Below are 26372 nucleotides of genomic sequence, written 5' to 3' on the forward strand. Positions count from 1 at the left end.
CAAACTTGCACCTTCCACTAGAAATTTATTACCGTTTACTTCAAAACAATCAAGACACATCCCACACGTGACCTCGTCTGTGCCTTCACCCCAAGATACTTGTGCCATGCAACCAGATGCCTTTGTGCCACGAGACAAGGAACACCCAAACGTTGGTCACCGGCCACAGGCAGGAGAAGCACAGAGACCCTTTAAGAAAGGCAAGAGCCAGGGTCTGGCTTGGACCTGCCGAAACAATTCACCTTCCCCATAGCTCTCTCCCTCAAAGGGGGAGGCAGCAGACAGGGGACCACACAGCAAACACAGAGGGGTACATGAAGTCCCCGCGTTGCAGGTGGGCTGCAGCTCACTCACCATCATGATGCTCGTAGGGAAGCCAGGTGTGCTTGGCGCTCTGGTGGGTGTAGTACGAGTTGCGCTTGGAGCACTGCTGGGCGCGGAAGTCCTCGTAGGGCCCTGGGCACTCTTCAGGGTTGCACACTTGGTACTCGTAGGTGGCTCCCGGGCAGTGGCGCCCACCATACGCCGGACTGCAAAACACAGCCCGTAGGCGAGCAGGGCGTCAGGGCGACGCTGTTCGAACGCGACATGGCTCAGCTCTCCAATCTGACCAAGCCCCAAGGAGAAGAGCGAGGAACCTCATGCTCTCGGCCAATCCCCTTTTTACCCACGCTAAAAGACGAGGCAAACATACGGCGGGTTGCTGCAGCTCCTGCTGCGAGAGCGTACGCCTCCCCCGCAGGTCCGGGAGCACGAGCCAAACTTGGACCAGGAGCTCCAGCTGCCGTCCTGGCTGTAAGGCTGCTCCGAGGTCTTCCAGATGCAGTGACCCTTGAAGCACCACTGCAAGGAAGCAGAGACGAGGGTTACCTACACATCTGCCTCACCCAAAGCGCTCGGGAAGAGAGCGTTCCCGCACCCACAGGGGCGCGCGGCACCGCACGATCGTTCGCTGGATCGGCCCTGGGGATTTCTCCCCACTGCCACAGGGGGTGGCAGGAATCCAAACTCCAGCAACTGGCGCTGCAGCGAGCGGCCCGGGCCCAGCCCACAACAAGTGTCTTTGCACCCGATACTGAGCTTTGTACGTCTCCTCAGCTCTCTGAAGTAATAAGGAAGCTGAAAGATCTTCCTTACTCGTTTCTGAAGTTAGCAGGCATTTTGCTATATGAAATCCAGAGCTTCTTCCCACACGTGCACGTGGCCTGGAGTTGCCACTGCTACCCCAGCGCAAACCCACGGCGTCAACCCCATCCCAAGGTTTCACTCCAGCCCTGGGAAAAGGCAAACTGTCTCGTCGGTGCCCACTGCGACAGATAGAGAAGGTCCCCAAAGATGGCCCCTCACCGAGAGGCAAAACACCCATCAGCGCTGGAGACCGTGGTGGCCCTGGGCGCTAGCAGGAAAAGGCTGATGTTGCTGCTGTCTCACATCCACCATGGGCCTAAAGGAAGGATTTCCCAGCCCAGATGTTTCAATCATCTGGAGCCACGTGCCAGCGCTACATGTAATGCATTTGCACACGTTTCAAAACGTCTAATTTTAGAAGCTCTTGGCAAACGATCATTCAAGTCCTGGGCACATGACAAGGCAGCATTTTCAGTGAGAGCGCTGTGATTTATATGGAAACTTATTAAAAGTCGCTGGATACTTTGAACACATCCATTCTCCGGGCAAAAGAATTTTGATCGCAAATTTGCTTAAGTGATAGGGAAACGGAAGGGGGACATTCACCCCAAAAACTTTTACCAGCTTGCCAAACAGATGACCTTCTCTCAACAGCATGCTTTTGGGCAATCACTCCAAAAAAGTAAAGCTTTCAGCTGTCGTGCTGAAGGGAACCCAAATTTGACTTAGTCCAGCAGCTTTCCCAATGCATCCCCACTTTCACACCGTGATAACGGGCATGCTAAGAAAACCCAAAGTGAACCCCATGACATCATGAGCCTGGATGCGTGACGTCACTTCTTCTGGCCACGTGACAGAAGGAGCACTGCTGCTCTCGAGAGCCGGGCAGCAAGGGCAGATGGCTCAGAAGAAAAAGTCCTTGTTTGAACACAGTTGCACTGGATAATTGGAGAGGAAAAGAGGAATAGTGCCACTTCTTCAAGCAAGAGAGGGCTGCTGAGTGGAAGGAAGGACTTTGAACGAGCTAATTTGGAGCATTCCTTAGCACAAAGGACTTCCTCAAAGGCTTTCCTAAACACTCAGCACCCATACCTTACGTGGCTGTGTGAACCCGTCGGCGCAGGGGTGTGGGGGGGGGTGGTTCATACAGAGCCTGCTACACCCAGGCACCGTGGGAGAGGCAGCGTGCAGCGATACCTTGCCCGACGAGCACTCGGTCCCATCCAGCGGGGGCCCCTTCTTGGTCTTGCAGAAGTAGGGGTTGTCCGGGTGGCTGCACCACAGCTGCTTGCAGGGGTCGAAGGTCCGGAACTGCAAACCAGACAGGAGGGCGGCCGTCACATCCACGGGGACACCCCCGTGCATTCACACCGCCCTCCCTAGCCCCTGGAGACCCCTTCCCCAAGGGGAGGGAAGGACGGTGGAGGATCCCGGCGAGCACACAACGTGCTGATACGCCCCCGGGCTTGGGTGGCGGCCTGTGCCAGCTCTGCAGGACCCAGGACCCCGGGTTGGCTCTGTAAGCGCCCATGCTCCCCGTGCAACGGTGAGGTACGCCCCACCAGCCAGCTCCACAAGCCTTCCTTGTCCTTCTGCAGCCAGAGGCGGGCAAGGGAAAAGCAACGCGGGGGCCGTACTCACTGCTGTGCACGTTTTGTAACCCACGCCGAAATCAAAGCGGCACTGCTCATCCATGGAGTAATTAATCCCTGGGAGTTCGGGTAACTTGGGCCACTGGTGCTCAAAGGGATCATCCAGCAGGCAATCGTAGGAGCTGCAGAGACATCAGCGGGAGGCAAGCAAAGGGTCAGGTGCTGAGGAGCTCCCTCCGTCATTCTTTCCATTACCTTCACCCTCCTCCCTGATATCAAGGGATCGGGGTTTTCTCGGCCCTGATGCAAAAGCCTACCCACTGCCGCAAAACGTGTTTTCTCACCAGCTGAGCTGCCAAAGAACAACTGGCCAGAGTATCTGAATAAAAAGCATCCAGCTGCTGTTTGCAGTCTCCTCGGGAGACGGACCACCTTAACGCTAGCAGGTACTGTCACCGCAACCTGTTCAGTTTTCAGGATTTATCTGCGTTTGTCTGCACTCCACCAACAGAGAACTTCTGCAAACTTGCGTGCCACGGATCTCTGCAGCTTTGATTAGCCTACCGCTTGTCTTGACCAGGCTACTACTACGCCGCCCGAACGGAGGACGTCAGCGGCTCGCATCGACCTACTGTATGTAGCGGTTCAGCTCCTGCTTGCTGCAGCGGGACCAGTGGTAGCGGTGGAAGGCAGCCTGCACCAGCGGCGCCATGATGCTCCCCATGCTGGTCTCGTCCGCGCAGCGGTTGCCCTGGCCGTCATGCTCCATACCTAACCTGTTGGAAAAGCCTGTGAGCCACCTTCCCTGGGGCTTCGGCCCCACATCAGCCCATCGTATCTATTCAAGACGGCGTTTAGGCTGTGCTTCTTGCTCCGCTTTAACATAGGAGGCAAGCTCTGCCTGTAGGTTCCCTGTCAGGGCTTTAAGGAGGATGCTGGGGCCATGCTGGCGAGGCTGCAGGGTTTGGGATGGGCACGGAGAGGCATTTGAGAAGGGCAAAAGGAAACAATCGGATTCTAGTGATTACGTATCCAGAATCCCCTTCAGATGTACAAAAAAAAAAAGCACGAGTGCTACTAGCTGTTCATTAAGAAATCCCCTTTGCAAAGCACACTCCACTACAGATGTCCTGCCCTGATTGCTGGCAGAGGTAAAACAATTTGGAGGAGGAAGAGACCCATCCATCCCAGCGCTGCTCATCGCGGACTGATGAACTAGCGTGACGATGGCAGCAGGGCCTCGGTCACCTTACCCGCAGCCCAGCCGGGCCCTGCCTCGACAACGCCTCCCTTGCCAAGCTGCTCGGCCACCGCAGGAAGGAAAAGAGCCCAAATGGGGCAGCCGGCTCTCCCCAGGGCGACTTACACGTGGCCGGTCTCGTGGGCGACAACGAACGCCGAGGAGAAGCCGTCCTCGTGGTTGAGGGTACAGCTGCGGAGGGGGTGGCACATCCCCGTCACCGGTGCGTAACCTGGAGAAAGAAAGAGAAGGGAAAGAGAGAGGAGAAAAAAAAAAAAAGAGAAAGACCTTTGGAAAGAGTAAAATATGGCAAGCAAGAGCCGTTCCCGTCATGACCCGCGGCCAGCTCCCGGCGCGGGAGCCCGGGGCAGACGCAAAGGGAGGAGAACGAGCTTCCGCACGCCAGAAGCTCGGAGACGGAGCTCCCTCTCCAACACGTACCTCGGCACTCGCTACGCGGGCGGCCCGACCAGCCGGAGGCCGCAGACTCGGCGGTCGCCCTAGCGAACCAGGCTCTCGCTGGTGACCTCCACCAGCGTCAATCCCTCCGGCCGCGGGAGCCCTGCTGCAGGCCGCCTGGAGGGCGGCCGGCCGGCCGGCGGGCACGCGCTCCGTCTCCGGCAAAATCATCCTGGCTCCTAGTGCCGAAAGCGGGCTGATGTTACAGCGACGTGCCCAAAGGCTCAGCAGCGCTCCTACACCCTCGTGCTAACGCACCCGGGCCAGCACGAAGGCGGCCAAGGGCCCCGCGGGCCATCGGCGAGGTTTGCTCGCAGAGGCGTGCGGAGGTCTGCTGCATCCGGCCTCGGCTACGCCTAACGCTGCCTCAAACCCTTGGGGCCACGCTGGTTAGCACAGCTGCTTTTTCTGCCTCTTGATGCCACCGCTAATCTTAGCGCAAAGCCATAAGGAGCCTTCGTCCCAGGGGACCACGCGAGGTTTGCTTTTTTTTCCACCCCCTTAGATCTGTGGTACTCCCGACTCGGCCTGGCTGCGCTGACAGCTGCAAGAGGTTGCTTGGAAAAAATAAAAAGAAAAGAGAATAAAAGAGAGTGGTGTCCCTCATGGCCCAGAGCCCCTTGAAAAAAACGCAGTCTAGCCCAGGCCAGGCCTCTGCGATGCACCCGCACATGCACACCCCCCCAGCCCCGATAATTCGGGGCACCCACACACACGACAGAGCCGGGGAGGACCATGCACCCCCCCCCCGGACACGACCCCTCGATCAAGTGAAGTGCAGTGGGGCAGCGAATGCCTCCCCCTCCCCACGAGCAGATTCAGCAATGTGCCTTTTTCCCCCCCCCCCATCTTGTTGCTTTTTCCCCCCCCCCTTCTTTTTCACACATGCTGTCTGTCCAATTCAATCCATTCCTTGTCACCTTCTACAATTAACTTTCCAATGTATCTTTCCTTTTTTAATTTTTTCCTCCAAAAAAGACCCTTTTTGGCATCAAGGGGAAGAAGTTAGTGAAGGAAGTACTTACAGGTCCTAAGGGGCTTTGGCGAAAGCGTGGCAGGACCATGCTGCATAATTCCGAGTTTTAGGATAGGAAAGCTCTAAGAGTCAAGCTCAGCGAGCCAAGAGGGCGGCTGAGCTGCCGTGGAAGAGGGGAGTTTGATGACCATAACATTTCCAAGCCCCATCCAGGCATTACAGAGGCTACAGTGGGTTAAAAGTAGGGCTGGAAAAGCACCTTTGCAGAACAGCTGAAGCCACCAGACAAGCTCAGGGCTAGCAGAGAAACTCAGACGATGCAAGTCCGGGAGCTCTGGCCTCACAATGCAAGCAGCCTCCTTCCAAGGCCAGCCCAGAAGCGCCTCGGTCTCCGGGCACAGCGGCCAGGAAGGGGCTGTGAACACATGCCGAGAGCTTCCAAGGTGGACCACCATCCCCAGGACTCAACCTCAAAGCCCAACTTTCCAGGCAGACAGCCCCATCCCTCCTTTGCTACCAAAACCAGCTACCAAAACCAGCTGTTGGAGCATCTTCACGACTGATCACGCACACGTGTTTTTGCAACAGTGGCAGGAAACGTCCATGGGCACACCAGCAAAATCCACCAGGCAGCCAGCCAAAGACAACAAACACGTTGGAGCAAAATGAAAAGCTTTCCTACCTCTCCTCCCAAACGAAGGCTCCAAAGTCAACCATAACTGGCTTTGTGGCCATACTGAGAAGACCGGACACTCAAGGGAACAAGGGACAGGTTGTCGCTGCACAGCTGGACACCTGGAATATGTTGTCAGCCAAGGCACAGAAAGAAAAAAAAAAGAAGGTAGGATAGAGGGGCAGGATATCTCTGAAGTTTTGAGCTGAACAAGCAGCACCGCGAGGTTCAGGGCTGAAAAGCAGCAGCAGGACTGGCAAACACTAGCCCGGCATCTTCGACACCCGTGCCCTAACCCTTTCTGAAAGAGGGGAGCCCAAACTGGCCCAGCGGTAGCACTTTCGAACCCTCCTGCACACGTGCGTAATCTCTAAGCAACACAGACATGGAGGAAACTGCTCGTTTGAGAGGACCAGGGTGGTGTTTCCCTTGATACTTCTACTTATCAGCTGAGCAGAGATTTTCCAGGGTGTCGTCCTGCACCGGAACTTTTAAAGGAAATTTCTCTTGTCATAACAATTTAACTTTTCGAAGCAAGCCTAGACACTAACCCTTGAAGGGCACATCCACAGGGTATTTCGTGGGAAGGAACGGATCCTTTTTTTTTGCCTCAGCATAAATTGAAGTGGAAGTTGGCTGAACACGATTTCCAGAGCAAAAGCCTAAAGTGAGCTCAATACCTGCATCTCCCTACACGTAGGGCAAGCTCACTTTTGCCTGCAAAATACCACATAACCTCAGAGGAAAAAAAAACCTCATGTCGAGGATCTTTTCAAAGTAGCCTGCTTTGGATATCTATACTTGGAGTTTCATTGAACAGGAAAAGAGTTTGATTTCATACTCCCCCCAAATTCAAGCGAGCAAAGAGACTTCGCTCAAACAAACAAACTAAAGCATCATCAGAAAAAGAGCAGAGAGCAACTGCCGAAAGCTCACACAAATCATCTGCTCAAGGGACGCTGCAGTCAAGAGGAAAAAGCAAAGGGTAGCAGGCCAAAATTAAGAGCTTGAGAGAGATAATCCGATAATTGGGTCTTACTATACAGTAATGCATCGAGTCCTGGGTAAATCATTTCAAAAGATTTTGTTTTAAATAAATGTTCCACCAAAAAAAAAAAAAAGGAGACATGGAAAGTTTTCTTTATAAGAGAAGAACACGAATATTTTGTCTAGAACAATTATGGGATAGATTCCCTCCCAGAGGGGCCCCTGATGTCTAGCAAGGAAATGGGAGATAGGAATACAAAAAGGTACCCTGGCTAAGGATGACCAATATTTCATAGTTAAGATCCTGGTGAGAACTGAATGCAATAAAGGGTTATCCATGGGAGAACGATGACAAGAAGTAACTACCTGCAAAATATCGAATTGCTAAAGATGAGATTAGTCTGCAGAAGGTCGCCAGACACGCGCGCAGGAGAAGGGACACGTTCTCAGCTGTGCGAGCAAGACACAAGCCACTACCTCGTTTCCTCCAAGCGCCCATTATTCTCCTCTGTGGAGATTTCACGCTTGTTTTCAGCCTCTCTGACCTCTCAGATGGACCGCCGGCCTACCCTGGTAGGCTCACACAAAGACCAACCAGCTGTAGTTACAGGGCAACAAATTAAATTTAGGCAGAAGCATCCTTCAGCCTGGGCCAGAGGCCTCCCTGCGTACCTGCTGCGGAGGGACTGGGGGAATGGCAGTCTGCTCCAGTTTCAACGGGGCCTTAACACATCAGCAGTGAATAATTTACAACCCGCCTGTCTGCTGCCCAGAGGCGGCTCTCTTTGGAAGAGAGGGTTTTATTCGCAGCCCACATGCGAGGACAGAACAGCTCAGCTGTGCCTCGTGGCCCTTCTGCTTCACGCTTTCCAACTTCTCCTAATTCAGAAAGCAATAATTGCATCAGCTTTCCAAAATTACTCAGAGTTGGCCAGGACTGCTCCCATGCACATCAAGAGATGCTGCGAGCAGGGCTGCTGCCAGCGCGGAGAAGGGTTTTCAAGCCCCAAGGACTTGGCTTGGACTCGCACCAGAGAGCTATCCTGCAAGACCGCAACGCTTCGCAATTGCACGCCTCCGGCTTAACCTGTGCCAAGCTCCATCAGACGCTTGTCATCTGTTCTACTGGCCAAGGTGAGGCAGCACGATACAGAGCGAGCCACCGGCTGTGTCCGAGGGCGATATAATGAAGGAGCAGCCACCGCACAGCAGGGAAACAGCCCGGCTGCCATTTCACAGCCAACCTAAGAGGACTGCAAAACCCAGATTTCAACCCCAACTCCAGCACCCATCGGGCACATAACTAGTGACAGGATTTCCCACAGCCACCCTCCCAGGAGCAGCTTAGATACCACCAACGAACATACCCCGTCAGCAAGTGTTGTGAATATGGAGGCACCACAGCCCAGCTCTTCGTTGCTATAACCCTGAGCTGAACAGCGGGGTAAGGAGGGGAAGGGACGTCATTTTGGGAAAAGGGAGCAAGAGTAAGCAGAACGTTACTATTCCAGCAGCCCAAAGAGAGGGTAGTTCCTGGTGGGCAAGAAGCAACCATGCACCGGGCCATGCAACACAGCCAGGCAAGAACACGACGGCCACAAGTTCTGCCAAAAGCAAACAGGTCTCCGGAGACACGTGAAAAGCAGGGGCCTGATCTGTAGGGAAAAAGGCAAGGAGCTGGAACGAGCATCCCTAGAGCAGGGCTACTCCACTGATTTTATCCATCATCATCTGACGTGGGCTCATCTTTGCCACTTAGCGGCACCAACCACCTCGGTAGCTGGGAGCTGCCAAAATAGCTGCTCCCCGAGGGCATGGGAGCACGGTGAGGAAAAAAAAAGTTAGGATTTCCAGGATTACGGGAGCCACCACACCTCTGGATCCCTGTGGTCTAAGCCCTGCTCTAGGGAGCAGAGGGGCTGGAACCTTTTGCATGGGATTTACCTGCAGCTCCCTCCAGGGACAGAGGGAGTTAAAACAGCGAGAGAGGAGCTTCGGCCCCCTCTCTGGTAACCCAGCCCATTTCACAAGGCATGTATCCACCACAACGGAAAATTCACAAGCAAATCCCAATTTTCAAGGCTCCTTCCCACCAAGAGGGAGAGTAGCGAGCCACCTCCTTTCGCCCGCATGCCAAAAAAGGTCCTTTCGCCAAGGTCTTTGGACACAGCCGTTTTGCCAGGAAGGGTCTAGAAAAACGAAATAAAAACTGGTATTTCACCAACGCTGCCATACGACTCCAGAGGAGGTTCCCCGGAGGAGGAACTGCCCGTGACTGGACCTTGGAGGCGACGGGTCGGTGCGGATGCTGCTGGCGTGGCGTGAGCTCCGCTCTCTGCTGCCCAGCTCACGAGGACTCCCAGGCGGGTGTCTCCTGTGATCAACCCCAGCAGCGTTTGCTGCTGAGGAAAGACCCTTTCTGGGGAGCTAACGGGGGCGAGGGCAGGATTCCTTCTCCGTCTCTCATCCATCCTACACACACACCCCGGAATGACTCATGCTAGAAATTCGTGCGTTTTCTGCCACCAGGCAGCAGGCTCGGAGAACGGGAGCGCGTTCAAAGAGGCAGAAGTTAGCTCTCGTACGGCCGCCAAAGCATCTGTTTCTCTAACGGAGCAGTCAAACGCCAGAAGCCTCTTCTGCAAATTCATTGGTACCCACGCTGATTTTCGCCTGGGCTTCTGAACTCTTTGACTCAGATTTCGGGCATCGCTACCGAAGACTGCAGTAAAGCTTCCTTTTCAGCCCAAAATTTACTGAGTGCTCCAGTGTCCAGCCCTAAGATGGCCAAGAAACCGATCCACGTAAGAATCAGGCTTTAAAGGTCCTCCGGTGGGCAGAAGGGACCGACTGACCCTGTGAAGCTCCCTTTGGCATTTCATCCTTAGTTTTAACTGCTAAATTTAAACTGCTTTTAACTGTTCTTTGGGACTAGAGGAGGATCGGTGCATGACACCAAAGCGGCAGGTAAGGGTTTAATGAATTAAAGAAAGCAGATCTTTTCTCAGCTCATGTTGATGCCCTGGATTAATTGCCTTCTGTTTCACATTTAAAAAAAAAAAACAAACCACTCATTTTTATAACTTTTTTCTAGACCTGCTGGCCAGCAACATCAGGCCATCGGCACACGGACTGCGTCTGCAAGAAGTCTTCTCCCCTTGCTGGCTTTCCCCCAGCAAACTGCACATACCTGATCGAGATAAATACAGTACCTTGCATACCTGCGGGACCAAAATCTTGCCTGGTGAGGAACACGGCGTGGTCGTGGTACTCGGCGTGCTCCGGGTCGGAGCGCTGCTGGGAATGAGCCCAGCGACAGACCTGCTCCAAGCTCCGCGACGGGTTCCCTCGCTCGATCAGGCTGACTGACTGCATAGAGACCGAAAAAAGAGGGGGGGGGGGGGGAAAAAAAAGAATCGGGTGATCTTAAGAAAAAGGCTTTAAAATTCAGGTCAGAAAGTTTGGATTTTCCCCACGTTTTCTAGCTGCTGAAATTCCCTGCTGGTTTATAGATCCCTCCTGGTAAAAGGGCCGTTTTGCTCCACGCTGCAAGACCCAGAGCTCATGACAAAAAGTCCTTTCTTCAGAAACGCCCCAGGAGCCCGGACACGCTGGAAAGCAAAGAGGATTTAGATTCCTAGCTCCTACTCAGGCTCCTCGGTGAGAGGTTACGAGACGAACTCGCTCTGTGAGCTGCTGACGCTGAACAAGGAGCGGAGCAACGCTCCCCCGTAAAAACCTGGCCCGCGGAGACCGAGACCCGAGCAGAAAATGGGCAGAGGTGCTCCAGGACTGATGGGGAGCAGTCGCCCTGGTTTTCATCTTTTTTTCTCTGACTACACAGCTCCCTGGGATAGCCTTTTTGCAAAAAAAAAAAAAAAATACTTGCAATTAAAATATATATATTTATATATATATATTTATATAAATGCACTTGTGATGATTCCCTGAGTCACATGCTTTCCTGGTTAGCAGGTAGCTGCTGAACTGCAGGAGTCATACGAAAGGTAAGAAATATCGCACCTCGTGCGGCCCGGAGACAGGAGTCATGGAGCCCTTCTCCTACAAAGAGCGAGGTAGGAGCCAAAAAAAACCCAACCAACCCGAAGGTTTTGTTCGCCACCTGAGACAGGTGGCACCTTCAACGGTGGCCAGGAACAAAGGCTCAACCAGCGCAAGCTGTGCCCCGCGCTGTCGCCCAGGGCCGCGAGAGGACCCCTCCGGAAGCGTCACAGACCAACAGCGGTTAACGGTAGATGCAAACATCTGCTCCGCGCTTCCACGTCATCCTCCGAACCTAAACAACGACCTAGCTAGGCGAACCAGACCAGCTGCCTCCAAGAGCAGGGATTTGGGAGGATAAATCATCCTAAACAGAGCCCTTAAGTTCTCATCCCTTCAGTTACTGGCCGTAACGCTGCAGCTGAATCCCTTCCCCTCCGTATATCATCCTCCAGACCAGAGCACAAACCCCGCCGGCAAGAGGCCAGACGCTCTACTGGCTTTCTCAGATGGAGACGACGTTTCCGGTCTCCCAGCAGTCTGCCTCCGGCCAGAGAACCGTCACCGGGTCTGCAGCATGCCTCCGCTTTCTGCTGGCCAAGCACATTTACGTAACAATCAGGTGTTTGTCCAAGACCTAACGGGCCTTGTTTATGGACCACACACAGATAATACGGGACTGGGCTCGTTAACGTTCTTGCTACAACGTTTCAGGTAGGACAGGGGCTTGCCACAAAAAGTACACCAAACTGCAGTGTTTTAAAGAAAACCCTTTGCGCTGCCGCACTCAAACCTTTAAAAAAATAATAATAATAATTAAAAAATCCAGGCTGAGAAACCACGTGAAACCTTGGCGCGCTTTTCCTGCCCGCGTCTTCCCCCCGCTGCTGAAGACTAAGACAACAGAGCCTTCTAGGGCTACATCCCCCCGTGTTTTTCCCTATTCCTAACCCCCGCTCAGGTACTCCGCAGAGGGGTGCGAACGAGCGCTCGCGGGACACGGGCGTTGAACCGCCGTACCGCAACGTTACCGCAACCGCCGGCCGGGAGAGCGGCCGCTCCTCGCCGCGTCTTAGCGCGAGCGAAGCCCCCCCCAGCAGACTGGGGTCTTCGCCCCACCGGCATCCCCGCGGGCTCGCGCTCCGCATTTACCTGGCGGTAGCCCACCATGATCATTCTGACCAGCACGATGTTAATGTGGACGCCCAGGGACTCGTCGTGATAAATCTCATCCACCTGAAGAAGAGGGGTGGGGGGGGAAATAAAATAAGATAAGCTCGGGAAGAGGGCAGCTCTCAAGCCCCAAGCGAGCTGCCCAGCACCTTCCCATCCGCCAGCGCTCCTTTCCCGCACGAGCATCCCCGGGAAGCCCTCCATCCGCCAGCTCGACCCCGCGGGAGCCGCAACGGCGTCAAATAACCCTCCCTCGTGTCTTCCAACGAAAGGTGTTTGGAGGTAAAGCTGGCAGCAGGACCGCAGGAGTAAAGCGTCCCTCCTTCCCGGGGCGCCAGCAGACGCCCTCCGTTTCCGCCCCGCGGCGGCCGACCCTCTTCCCCCGGTCGGGCAGCACCAACTAAATATTTAAAGGCGCGCGCAAACACAGCCACCCGGAGACGCGGCGCCTGTTTAAACAAGCCCTCCGCGGCAATAAACAACCTTCCCCGAAGCGGGCCTGAGCCCACGCTCGCTCGCTCCTACCACGCTTCCCACCGGCGCGCGAGGCCAGCTGCAAGAATCGCATCCTCCTCCTCCTCTGCCCCAGCTTTTTCCTTTCTTTTTTTTTTTTGGCTTGAAAACCATAAACCAAAGCAGCCCCACTTGGAATAAGCAAAAATTCCCAAGGACCCGGGCTCAGATGTTCAATGACATCACCGCTCCCGTCCGGGGAGCTGGCGACGGCCGGGTTCCTGCCTCCATCACGGAGCGTCTTGCGGTGAGCAACTGCCCCCTTCGGGGCACAGACTGGTCGGATGGGAGGAACCGCCTCAGCCTCACATCCTTGCAAAGTGGGGAAAAAATAAATTAATTTTTAAAAAAAAAAAAGGCTGATGAGGGAGAGGTGAGTGATCTTATCAAGCCAAGGGGGTTAGTCAGTCCTACCGGTGAGTCAAATTTGACCTACTGCTTCAGAAACCCCAGGAGAAACCCCAGGGAGAAGACAATATAACTCAAAGAGCAGGGAGGGCTTGTGAGTCAATAAGATCTACATCAACATCTGCTGTTCAAGATCAGTTTGCAAAGGAAAATATGACTTATAACCTTTTTCTTCTCCATTTCTAGCAAGTACAGAGAAGGGCGTTTTTTTTTTTTTTCTCTCCCACTCCCTCTGTAAAAAAAACAAAAAAGGCTTTTCTTCGCTGGCTTTTAGATTGGAAATTCAGGTCTTGCCTCCCCTGCTCCCCGTTTCCTTCTGGGAGATCGCCTGGACGCCTCGGGGGCTGCACCATCACACCTACCCAGCACGCTAAACTTGCCTTACGAGGAGCAAATTGTACTTACTGAAGCCGCTACACCCACTTCTTTTTCAAATACCTGTTCTGCTCCTAAGCGCTAAAGACGGAAGAAGACGCGCGCGTTTTGAGGTCGAACGCTCACCACCTCACGCTTATTAAAAACACAGGGTCACGTATGAGAAAGTTGTTCTCCGCGTGCTCCAGAGCTCTTCCACAGCAAAGCACGAGGAAAAGCTCGAGATTGATGACCTTGCTACGGCCAGGACAGCTCTGCAGTACCTGGGAGCTGCTAACTCCCCCCCCTTTTTTTTTTTAAATTAAAATAATCTTTTTCACTTGTCCAAGAGAGAAATAATTTTCCTTGACTATGTCATAATTTTCCAGGCCAGATGAACATTATGCATATATAAGCCAGATTTATGGGGCTTTTCTCTTTTTTTCCCCTTTTCTTTTAAAAAAAAAAAAAAAGAAAAAACCACCCTTCTGTTCGAAGCCGAGGATGCTGTGACAATTCACGCAGATGTTGCACGGCTCCAAGGCTCCAATTTTCCAGGCTACATGAGTGCTTTATGAGACTCAAAATTTATCGGCTGGGCTCCCGTTTGAAAAGACCTCGTTTTTAAGCTCGTAAAGAACCGGCATTAACCTTTCTGCGTGACAACTAATCCTCCCGCGCTGAGCGGGCCTGACCTTTGCAAAGAGGTAACACAGGCCCCGATCCTGCAAAACTGGTTTCAGCCAAAAAAAAAAAAAAAAAAAAGAGGGGAAAAAAAAAAAAAAGCATTAGCGAGTCCCGATCTTAAAGAAAATCCCTCCAAAACCACCCGCTCAGCGAAACGGCTCGGCTAAAGGGACCTAACAAAGGTTTAAAGACCTGCTTCGCCAGCTGGGCCACATGTTTCTATACCAACCCTTGACGTTGCTAGAGCCTAGTTAAGGTTGCTCTTGGGATTCACTGAAATAAGCGGTTTTAACCCCAAGTCTCTCGCGGGCCGCAAGCCGAGGCCCCCGCGAGGCCGAGGGCGACGGCCTTTGCTCAGAGGCGCAGAAAACCGAGGCTGCTTCCCGCGGACAGACGCTTTTCCCCAGGGAAAAGCCCAGGCAGAGAGCGACGGCGTAAGCGCAAATCCCGGCGGGGCAAAGCCTTCGCCCTCCCTCCCCCTTCCGAGGGCGGACACCCCCCTCGCGGAAAACCACACTCCTCGGAAAGAAGATCTCTGCTGCTTTAACATCCCCGTGAGCTAATCCCAGGTTAAAAGTAAAGAAGGGGGGGTTGATGTCTCGAAGACCATCTATGGCGTTGGGGGGGGGGTCTCGGCAACTCCCTGCCCGCCTCGGACCCTGCAAAGGAGCCGCCCGACGCGCAAGCCGCAGCCCGGGCAGCCCTCCGACTCGGGAGGTGTCCCTCGTGCCCCGAAACGGCAGGGAAGCACCACGCAGCCGGGGACCCCGGGCGGAAAGAGGAAAAAACCCTGCTGGCTGCAAACCCTCGAGGGCGAGCGAGCTCGGACGCACGCGCACATCCAGGCGAAGAGGTGGCGAGTCCCAAGGGCGGTGGGGGATTCCCTCTCCCTGCCGCTTCTCCCCTCCCAACGCGGTCCAGGAGCCGGCAGGGGTGCAGCAGGGGACAACCCCTCCGCCGTCCCCTTTGATCCGGGGCAAATCAATCAATCAATCACGTTTTCCCAGGCCTCCGCGGGCTTAGTTGGGTAATTCGCCCTCGAGGAGCCCAGCTGCATGACAAGGGGCTGAAAAGCAAAGCCGGATGCAAAACGCTTGCTCTGGTCTCCCCCCCTCGCCCGGGGCCGGATACGCTCTCGGCTCCCAGCCCCGGGCGGCCCTCCGCATGCAGCCGGCGCCAGGTAGGAGCCGGCTACGCAGAGGTCTCAAAGGCGAGCCGCTGAACCCATCAGCGCCTTTGGCCGGCCGAAAAGCCTGACTTGCTGCAATTTTAATATAAAGCGCACTGGAAAAACAAAACTGGTTTGCGCTCGGCTGCGTAGGCTCGAGGAGCTTCCCACCAGGCAGCAACGGTTCAGCCGGCCTTCACACGCAGCCACCAGTGCTTCACCCGCCCCGCGAAGCCAAGGGTCGTTTGCAGCACGATGCTCTTGGAAAGGAGAAACAGCCCGAACCTTGTGCCCGCCGGGCCCCGGCGCTCGCTGCACCGCCTCCACCCGGGCCGCGTCCCGCCGCCGGGAGAGCGGCTCCCGCGCTCCATCCTCCCCGCGGCAGGAGGGAGGACGGAGGGCTGCCCCCGTCCAGGGCACGTTCACCCGCGAGCGGGGCAGAACTGCCCAGAACGAGCTTCAGCTCTCGCGTTGGCGCATGTCTCCTCAGCCGGGCGCCTGCCCTCAAATGCAAAGCTGGGGTAGAAGCAGAGTAAGCGGGGGAAACCCCTAGCCAGGAACAGGGTCAGCAGCGGCCGCTTGAGCCAGTCCCACCACACCGGTCTACCAAACCCTGCCACCCGGATTCAGGATCGCCTTTGCGACCGCTGAGGCCAGCGGCGGTCGTGAGTTGCTCCAGCCTCAGCTGCTGGGAGGAGCAAGAGGTCGGTAAACCCCAGCTGGGCAGGATTTTCAGCCGCCGTGTCCCCATGTCTCTGCTAAAAAGATGATGAAAGGGAAATGGAAAAGGAAGCCAAGCGGCGGGGGGCGGGGGGGGGGGGGGGGGGATGAGAACGGGCTGCCCGGCGGCGCTGCAGGATATCCAGGACTGCCAGAAGCAAGGCCTTGAGCTCCGTCCTTGCTATAAACTCAGCTTTCACAAACATCTGACTAATCTTCCAGCTCAAGGTCCACAGCTTTTCTGGTCAACGGAGGAGACGCTGAAAGTCTCCCTTGTCCAGAGACAGGAACCTTTCAAAATAAATTAGTGGAAAGGATTGTTCTCCAAAAAACGCAGCTTTCCCAGGATTTGCTGGGATTTCAGCAATGAGGAGGAGATGACCTTGCCCAGGAGAAGCAGAAAGTGCTCTTGAACGCAGGTGACACTGGGGGCAAGTATCCATAAAAGACGGGGAAATGGGATGCAAACAAATCGGAGAGAGGGTGCACACGTCTTCCCCATCTCCCTTTCCGACCCCGGCGTGGAAAAAAAACCAGAGCCGGAGCCTTCACCCAAGAAACCTACCTGCTCTCTGTTAACAGGCGCACGGAAACTGCCTCGAACGCACGTTCGGAGCGGGTCCACGCTGCCAGACCGCCGCGGGCGATCAAACACGCCGCCACGTGCGGGAGCGACGTCCCTCCCCGGTTGTACCTTGCTCCCACCAGCATCCTTCAAGCTGCGCTCTGGGAAGACAGTCCCGTCCCCCCCAAAAAAAAAAAAAAAAACAACCGAGAAAGCCTTACTATGTTCATGAGGGTGAGGACGTAGTTCTGGACGTGCTCCTTCCCGTGGAAGCGCACGACCGAATCATCCACCGCCAGCAGGACCTCGATGTTGTAGTCGTCCCTCTTGGCGTGGCGCCGCTTCCGCTCCGCGTCGCCGAGCCGCTCCTCCACCAGCTCCAGTGAGTTCGGCAGCTCTCCCACCCGGAAGCGGGGCGCTGAGCAAGGGAGGAGAGAGCAGCAGGACAGGGTAGCAGAGAGGGAAGAGAGCCACTAAGGCCAGGTCGAGCAGCGACTTCCGGCTCGCACCCGGCTCCCACTGATTAACCAGCCCCAAACCTGCTCCCCGACATGAGTTGCGGGGGCGATGCGAAGCCATGAACACGTTTCTCTTGGGATGGAGAGGCCAAACCTGGCCCCGAAGGTAAACGAAGCAAGCTGGCACGGGGGCACCTTGGTGCTCCTGGCACACGGGCTCCGCAGCCCTTTTTGGAGCAAAGTCCTCCGCACTTCACTCCAAAACACAGTTAGGCAGCAGAGGCTGCAGACGGAGAAGTGCAAAGCCCAAGGCTGCTCCTCGAGAGCCGGCAGTCGCGGTCAGAGCATCCTTCGCTGCTCTCTCTCCCTACCGCTGCACCATCCCCTGAGGCTTTCGACCGCAATTCTCTTAGCGAGACTTCACAAGCAACAAGCACATCCTGGAAGATTTAAAAAAAATCACAGCTTTTAGCTACGGAAGCGATCGCAGCGTCGCGAGAGGGGGGCGACGAACGCTGCGGCAGGCTAACGCCTCTGCCTCGCTGTAAACACAGCGCAGCGCGTTGATGGAGCGGCCTCGCAGCGCTTTGACCCCCCCAAGCCTGCAAGGGCTTCCGCGCGCCCAGCTTCGCGCGGGTGAGAAGGGAAGTCAGCGGGCTGCTGAGGCGGGCAGAATCCGGCCCGCGGCCGAGCGATGCCATGGAAGGGGCACGCTTTCTGCCTCAGCGCAGAAAACACACGCGCACGGGCGCCAGAACGGGGAAAGCAGAGACGGGCATGAGGAGCACTGCTGAAAAGAAGAACTTGCATCACCCAGGAAGAAAAAAAAAAACAAAGCAAACCAAAAATCAGCACCTCGTTTAACTACATAGAGCTGATTAACACAGAACCGTGCAGCACCTCCGTCTCTGCCTCCAAGTAGGAGGAGCTGCGCTTTGAGGCCGAACGCGTCCTCCCACCCACTCCTAGGCCAGGCCCGGCGCTTCCCGACCCTTTTGCTCACGAGCCCTGAGTCTACGTCTCACCCCGGTTTCCCGAGGGTGACGAAATCCACCATGGGTCTGACCACACATGCCTAGGAGTGCTCTCCCGCCTTGACCCGTATGACTCATCCAATTTTCCCCAAATGCGAAAGAATTCCAAAATTTCCGGCAACAGCTCAGCATTTTCTCGTCTTTGATCCTGCTAATGATCTCACTGGGAGTTATGGCTAGCCTAAAGCCACAGCGATAGACCTACAAGCCTGAGGGCAAACGTCATGAGAAAGCCTCCCCGTGCAAGAAGCAGTTCAAAAGGACCAAATTTTCTTTGAAGTACAGTAAGAGTGGCTAACGGACAAGTCATGGTAAGTTGATTTTTTCATCGGACGGGGGACAGGACTGGTGGCAATGGCGCGTGCAGGTAGCGGGCTTCGGTAGCTCTAGAGCAGTGGGACAAATAGAGACTGCTGCAGGGTTTCGCTAAGATGACAAGCCTGGAAGTCAGGAACCAAAGCTGCAGGCGGATGACCATCAGGTTTCTGCCCTTTAGCAAGTCACTTCTCTAACTCGGCAGCAAAACCTGCTTCTTACAGGTGTTCGCATGGATGTTCTCGTTCCTATGAAGTTTTCCGATGCGGGCCCTGTGAACACTCATCATCTACTTTATTACAAATGCTAATTATTGGGGAGCGCTAGACTTCAGACTGAGGACCAGACCTGCAATAGGACTGAACAACCTTCACATTCACAGGCGATTCCTGCCCGTGCCGACACGAACGCCAGCTGCGCCCGGAGGCGCCAGCCCTCCCGAGGCCCAGCCGCACGAGAGGGGACAAGGAACGGCCCCTCTCCAAGCCGGCACCCGATCCGCAGCCGTGGCCAAGCGGCCGGCGCTACCTCTGGGATGGAGATCCTCGCGGGGCTGCGCGCCGTCCTGCCGGATGGCCGACCTGCGGTACACCACGTGGGCCCTCCCGTGCGCCTCCTTCTCCTGCTGCCCCCTCTCCAGGGGTTCGATGAAAAACTCGTTGCTGTCCGTCCGAATCAGGCCCGCCTGGAGTCCACAAAGGAGGAACAGAAAAAAGGGAACGTGTGGGTGTATATAAATAAGTATATACATATTGATATATATGGATAAGCACATGTAGGTGCTCCGTTTCAGGGCAAAACAGGTTCGTTCAACCACCGCAACATCTACCGTAGCTCCACCTTGCCCTTTCAATCAGCTGTACTTTACAGGCCAACCATCAGCGGATGGCAGTGGGCTGAATTCATCATCACGTTCATGTATAATCGCCCTTAATTTCTCCTGTGGGTGGGAAAAGAGCCGGGAAAACCAACCAACCAGGCCACATTTCAAACTACGTCTCCGTACGGCTACAGATCGCCTTTCCTCCTTATCGGCAAAGGGTGGTTTTGCCCAGCCCTCCGCGTCAGAGGAGATGGGCTCCCCCGCCGCCCGGCTTTCTAGCTGCCCTCCCAGAGCTCAGTGTCCACCCCCAAGTCACAGCCGGGCACACCAGCAGGGAAATCGGTCGTTTGACCGACGGCATTAACTACAAGGAAGGAAAAAAAAAAAAAAAATGAATCACCGTTGCCCATAACGTGCTTGGAAACCGTGGCAGGGGAATCCCTTCCGAGGTTGGAAAGAGTCATGACTCTGAACACCTCCCAGTCAAGGGGAAGAAGAACGAGATGGGAGATGGCAAGCAAACACCGGAAACGTCGTCCCGGCTACTCGCCGCTCCCAATTAACACCAAGCTCCCACAAAGCCCTGCCTGGAAATCAGCTCAAGCAGTTGTACCCCGAAGCACCAGCTGCCGAGGAGCTGGGGCAAGCAAGAGACACCAGGCGACGGGAAATAACCATGTAAAACCAAGTTGCCCGCTCGTCACTGCGTCCGCCCAAATCAGCGGGCTTTCACCTGGTGGTTCCTTCATTGCACACGCAACATCTCCGAGCCGGTGGCAAAGTAAAGGATTTTTTTTATTTTTATTTTTTTAAGTTAAGAGACTCCTCTACACGCAACGCGGCCTCTGCCACCAGCTCTGCTGGCCTCCAGCACACAGGCGCAACCATTTCCCTGCCGCTGCCCTTGGCGCCTGGACTGTCCCTGCTAGCTTATTATTGAATAGCTGCCTGGAAAAGCCGGCAGAACATATAGGTCCGTCCTTACAGCGAAGCCTCTGACAGGACGTACCTACTGGAGTACTCATCAGCGCTCTGTTACTGGAACGGCTTCGTTTTTTTAGTAACTAAAAAAGGATCGCGGGGAGCAGCGCTGGCTTCTCACAGCGGCACGGAGGCATAGCTGGACTTTGTAAACAGCAAGTCAAAGCTGGGGCTCTTCCAAGCTCGCCTGTGTCATTTGATCCCCTTCGCATTCATGTCGGGTTGTACTCATTGTGGCATTCGCCAACCTGGCTCTGCTAAACTTCATCAAATTTCCTGCTCCACTTCAGTTTTATTAGCTGCTTAACTCCTTTGGAAACCACGTTCTGGGCTGGTTTTCTTTCTTTCTTGCTCCCTTGCCTAGGAACCTAGGTACGCTCAGCTTTGCCAGGATCAGCTTGCTTGCCACACGTATCTCAGTTCCTTGCTTTCCGCAGGACGCGGTCAGGCTGCACCTTCGAGCCCCGTCTTCCACGGGCTGTCGGCACATCAGAGGGACCCTCAGCGCAGTTTTGCCCTGCTCTGTCCCCCCGCTCTACCTCTTTTCTCCTCCTCACCTTCAGCTGCTCTCTTTGGCACGCTCCCAGGGATATGGCATTAATTGAAGCGCCGCACTGAGTTCAGCAATGGTGACAAGACTCTTCTGTCTTGCTTTTTTGATTCCCCACCACCGGCATAGCAACAAGGAGAATTTTCCATCCATTTTCTCCTTCCTTCTCATCATCTCGCCGTTAGCACTGGGACAGCACCGCCGCAACTGGCCAGCCATAACTCTTCTTCCCCCTTCTGTCTCTTCCTTCTTCCATGCTCTTCTCTTCTTCTTCCTCCAGCTCCAGGCCATCACCTCCGTGGGCCTCAGGAACGCCAAACGCGACGAAGCGCGCCACCAGACCGCTCAAAACGCTCTTGCGGGGCCCGCGCGCTCTCGCGGCCGCGTCCTGCACGCCATCGCTCCAACTCGGTTCTTCCTCATACCGCAACGGGCAGCTCCTTCAGTGCCGCCCCGGTGTCTGCACGGGGACAAAGCACCAAGTGCAAAAGCAGTCTGCTGCTCCCACCCCCAGAGGGGCCTCCGAACGATTTGTCTTGCCTATCCACCAGGTTGCCGAATTCCCCTCTGGCTTCGCTCAGCGCCTGCGGAGGAACAGCACCCATGGCCCGCCGGCGACAGACCCCTCTTGCAGGGCTCCGCGGCACCTCTGGGAGCTGATCGCTCGAGCGGACTGAGATTGCTGAGCGGAGCCCAGTTGTCAAGCGACTGGCCTTTCCTCCGCAGCGTACGTCCCAAATTCACCGGGTTTTTCCCCCGAAGCTGCATTTAGAATTCGTCTAAGAAATACACGTCCCGGGATCTCGCTTTTCTCTGACGCTTGCAGCTTTCGTTTGCCATTTCTCAGTTCTCCATCGACTATTTTTAATGCTGCATTTTAAAGCGCCGGTTTTCAACAGCCAGAGAAGGGAAAACTTCCACCCTAGACCACCTGATATATTGTTTGCAGCAGACAATTTGCCGAGCATCGTTAGCGCTGAGCGGCTGAAAGCCAGGAACTCCGCGCAGACGTTTCCACGGTGCAGACTGGGAAGCCCCCTGCCAACCTGAGCCGTCGCTCTTCACTACGCTGCAAAAGGTGGTGGGCACCACTTACTTAACTTAAAAAGCGAGCAGCTGCTGCGGCACAGCTCGGACGCAAGAAATAAAGCGGGGCAGGCTTCCTCGGCCGTGCTCTCTCCCCAGCCCACGAAGCAACGCGCCGTCGGCGTAAGCAATCGCCTCCTGGCGAATCGCAAACACTGAGTGAGGTTTTCAAATCCTGCTGCAAATCGACTGTGGGATTTTTCAAATCCCGCTGCAAATCGACTGTGGGATCGACAGCGGCTGCAGCCGGCTGCCCGCCAGCGCCCGCCGCAAGTCAGGGTGCGAGCAGGCGGGACAAACCGGCGCAGGCGCCCGGAGCCCCAGCTAGCGCGGGTTTTCTTCATCGGCTTTTGCAGTAGCACCGTGCTTCTGCCTTGCTGGAAAAAGCCAGGAATAAATCGTGTTTCCCTCTGGAGCGGCCGTGCCTCGAGCATTACTCAATAAATACTGACTAGTACTCTAGCGAGCGGCAGAGGAGCGTTTTCACCTGTAGCGGACACGGATGGGTATAAAGGCCACGTCGGCACCGAACACAACTTTGCAAGCGGCTCATCTCAGAGCGAGGACTTGCCGCTGCGCGTGGGCACACCTAATCTGTACTCACAGGGCGGCAATACGTGCAAACGAAACGGAAACCACAGCCGTCACCTTGGCTTTTGCAAAAAAAATAAGTGGGGCACGAGACATGCACCAACCTGCTCGTTCTTAAAAAGGAACGGGTCACGTTGTGCTTCAGGAAGGCTCAACTGCAGGGAGGCAGCAGGAAGGTGCCAGACACCACCCCAACGGCCCCAAACACGTTCCCCAGGGTCCTTCCACGAGGTTGATCCTGTCCTTCACGCTAAACGTGCCCCGCGCTCCCCTCCCCGTGGCTCCCTGGCATTAACCACGTCGCAAGGACAACCTCCGTTCCCACCCTCGGGCCACCAGACGCCCACAGAGAGATCCCACCACCAACGCGTACAGGTGGGGGGGGTCAATCCGTCCCAGCAGCCACGCTGAGGACCTCACTTGGGGGGCAATCCCCCTCACCTGGAGGGCCCCGCGTGAATACAGGGGGGCACATCCTGCTGCCGAGCAGCGCCGCTGCCTGCGAGCAACATCTGCAGGGTCACTTTTGTCCCCACCGATATTTCCAAAGGTGGGAAAAGAAGCCCATCAAGTTTTGAGGCCCCCCCCCCCCATCAAGGCTGCAGATAGAAACCAGCACAACACCGGGGGGGAGGAAGGTATGCTAAGGGTGGGAGGGGGGTTAACAACAAGTAAAATTAATTCTGCTTTGGCAAGATGGGAATATCGTTACCGATTTTTTATTTTTTTATTTTTTTTAAAAACACACCAAACTCATTTCTGCCAGCACGCAGAGGGCTGGTGCGGGACGAGGGCTCTTTTCCAGCTCTCTCTCCCGACGCCGGCACGGGAAGCGGGACCTCTCGGCCCAGGGAAGCCCCCCGAGAAACCTCTCGGCTCTCCCCTGCCATCAGCGGCCGAGAAAGAGCCGACTCCCGCAGGGACTCGGGAAGCTCTCACGCTCCAGCGCGGCTGAAACGTGGAAAAATTAATAAGCCCGCTACACGCAGCCAGGGGAGCACACAGTTCAGCGCAGGGGGAAACACAGGCGTGCGTGTCGAATGTGTATTTTTCCTACGCAACTCACACTTAATTTGGACAAAACGTCCCAGAAAGCGGGGCCGCGCGACAGAGGTGCCGTCGCTAACCGCCCCGACGGGCTGCCCCGGGCAGAGTTAACGCCTGCCCCGCTCTATTTTCCCGCAGGAAAAGGCTGCCTTCATTTAAACGGGTAATTGCAGGGGTATAGTCGGGACTAGGGAGGCTGTTTCCTCCCGGGGCAGGCAGGAAGGGCAGCCACCGCTCGGTGCTTTCGGAGAGGGCAGTCTCGCATCCCGCCTCCGGCGAGCGGCGGCAAGCAAGCAGGGGGCACGTAAGAGGTAGTTCTTCGCCTGCCAGGTCCTTCAGAAAAGCTACGGCCTCACGCTCGAAACAGCAAGGGTGAAACGCTGCCCGCGAGCCCTCCGCTCGCTGCCGAGGCTGGGCTTTCACCCCAAGCCCGCCGCTCGGGAAGGCGCGCTCGGCCCCAGGCAGAGAACGGGGAGCAACCTAAACCCTTCGTCCCCTGAACGGGCCGGACAAGGAAGCGATGGAAGATGCAGGCGTTCATCAGCGCAACGAGCGCTCCAGCAAAGCACAGCCTCAGAAGAAGCGTTTCCTCCGTTTCCACCCGAATTCAACCCAAAAACCAGGCTTTCAGGCTCTTCTGCTCTCTCCCATTTCCCCAGCAAGCGACCTCTGCGGCTAGCAAAACACTGAGGAAAGGAGACACACAAGGAAGGGCAGAGGGGGAAACAAAAAGGCTGGCAAGGGCTCTGCCACCACCACCGCTCTCCAGCCTGTTCTGAATTACTCTTCCCGCGAAAACCGTGGCAATCCCAGCCCAAACTCGACCACACGCTGCCAAGGACTGCGGGGAAAGATGGGACCCTTCAGCAGCAGGGAAGCTCAGACGCCTGCAGAGATGTGTCCGCTGGGGGAGGTTTCGTACTCGAGCTACTTTACCCTTTGGAAAATCGGTAGCTCGGACCCACTTTGAATTTATGGTACGGAAGACGGTGTCTTCCCACCCCGGTACAGGACTCGCTCGCAACAAAAGGCCAGACTTCCACGCACACGTGCCCACAGCGAGTGGGAAACACAGAAGGTGCCACGGGTTTGGCCCCTCTGAAGAAATCAGGCCACTTCTTCACGCGGCTGAACGTAGGAAAGATTTCATTTGAGTTCTCTTCCCCAAGCAGTCCACTGCTGTCGTTTATAACCCCAGCCTCGGTCTATGCGCAGCACCATCTCTTTGCGTACGCAGTCTCCCTCTGCAACGCCCCAGAACACTTCATCCGACCCGAGATGAGCTGCCAAGAGAGATCCTGCGTCTCCCACGCGTGCTACCCCGAGACCTGAAAGCCATAATCCCTTTCTGAGGTTCACAGATAACTTCCAGCAAAGTCAACAGCCGTTACAGGGCACGCGCACAGCAAAGGGAAACCCAGCTACCTACAGCCAGCTCTGCCCGGCTCGGGTTAGTTCGGGTCCACCAACGCAACGTTAACAGTGTTACTTCAAGCATCCTGGTCGCGACCGTCCCCACCTGGGAAAGTAGAGGTCCCTTACGGCAATTTTTGCCAGCAGGGAAAACTATGGGAGAGAGAAACTAACTGCCGTGGGAGACATATCGCAACAGCAGGAGTCCTTCTGACCTCTTCCCCAGCCTGCAGTCTCCACGCGTGCTTGGCCGCACGATAGGAAGTTGCTGCTGGAGGCCACGGCACTTACGTGTTGGCCACAGAGCAATAAACGCGCTGTAGAAAAGAAGCCTTTTTTCCCCCTCTTCCCCCTGGTCCTACTAAGGCTATAAATAAAGACACCCAACATCTGCAAGACAATACATCAACATTAATAATGATAACTGGTGATTTCAGCCCATTTCTTCTGTCTACAGTTTTTGCAGCAAGAGATGCTGGTCTAAATGGGACTTACACCAGTACAGTCCCCCACCGCTTGGATTTTAGAAATAGCGCATCAAGTGCATCGCCTAAATATGCTTATCGCAGAGTGACTCTACCTCTTTGCCGAGAGACAGTTAAAGCTGTACAAACCCACACGCAAAAGGCAATCTGCATTACAAGCTACCTCCTCAAGCGCAGGTTTATGAGTTGTGGCAAGGTGCTCGATGCAAGGAGAGAGCTGATAACAAGGACGAGCCGCACCTGAGAAGGTGCGAAAGGGGCTGAGATCAGAGCACCTGGAGCTAAAGCCAAGAAAAGCCTGAGGGAAAAAAAGAAAAGAAGAGAGAAAATCTACTCAAGATGGATACAACACCCAAAATCTAACGGTGGAGTGGATTCTGCTTTGGCAGAATCTGCCCTTTCTAGCAGGATCTACCAGGCTTTGGGCAAGGGCTGCCAGGTGCCTCCCAGCCGGGGCAGGAGAAGCTGAGACAGCATCAGGCTCCGATGCCACGGCAGCTTCCCCAGGATGCTCCAGCGGGAAGGCACACAAGTTTTCCTCCCGGTTTGACGAGGAAACGCGGGAGAGATGGCACAGATTCATCTGCCAGCGGTTTAACAAATTTGGAGAGAAAGCGGCCTTTCGCTCGGCGTGTCAGTAGAAATTATTTTTGCAGTGGAACCTGCGCGCTTAGAAAACGCACGTTTGTTCTAGAGGCAGCGCTAGTAATTGCTCGCTACGCTTATGGGAAATATCTGTAAAACTTTCAAGTGTGGCCAAATTTCCCAGCCCCAGCAAAGGCCGCGGCATGGAGGACTCGCTGCAATTTCACAGCCTCGCTCGGTTCAGAAAAAGGCGCTTTAAAAATTGTGGGTTTCTTGGTAAAGCTGTTGGCAAAAACAGACTACTATGTGTAGGTGAAATATATATTTCCATCTGTATTGCTCTGTCATTTCTGTACGTA

The 26372-nt window shown here is 55.2% G+C and overlaps 1 protein-coding gene across 5 annotated transcripts in view; it reads right to left on the reverse strand.

Annotated features, from left to right (window-relative positions):
• Positions 1 to 26372, reverse strand: part of ADAMTS14 (ADAM metallopeptidase with thrombospondin type 1 motif 14) — a 38507-nt gene that overhangs the window by 9910 nt on the left and 2225 nt on the right. For 3 of the 5 annotated variants that reach the window (XM_068950964.1, XM_068950966.1, XM_068950963.1), the window contains exons 3-12: positions 18981 to 19137; positions 16867 to 17063; positions 12210 to 12293; positions 10268 to 10424; positions 4087 to 4192; positions 3353 to 3496; positions 2770 to 2902; positions 2326 to 2439; positions 695 to 843; positions 355 to 530 (exon numbers count right to left, since the gene is read on the reverse strand). In XM_068950964.1, coding sequence (XP_068807065.1) covers positions 355 to 530; positions 695 to 843; positions 2326 to 2439; positions 2770 to 2902; positions 3353 to 3496; positions 4087 to 4192; positions 10268 to 10424; positions 12210 to 12293; positions 16867 to 17063; positions 18981 to 19137 — 1417 coding nt within the window. The remainder of the gene's footprint in view (positions 1 to 354; positions 531 to 694; positions 844 to 2325; positions 2440 to 2769; positions 2903 to 3352; positions 3497 to 4086; positions 4193 to 10267; positions 10425 to 12209; positions 12294 to 16866; positions 17064 to 18980; positions 19138 to 26372) is intronic. The other 2 variants (XM_068950965.1, XM_068950967.1) reach the window with 2 other exon arrangements.

The sequence above is a fragment of the Struthio camelus genome, chromosome 7 (assembly GCF_040807025.1).
Source record: "Struthio camelus isolate bStrCam1 chromosome 7, bStrCam1.hap1, whole genome shotgun sequence".
NCBI lineage: Eukaryota > Metazoa > Chordata > Aves > Struthioniformes > Struthionidae > Struthio > Struthio camelus.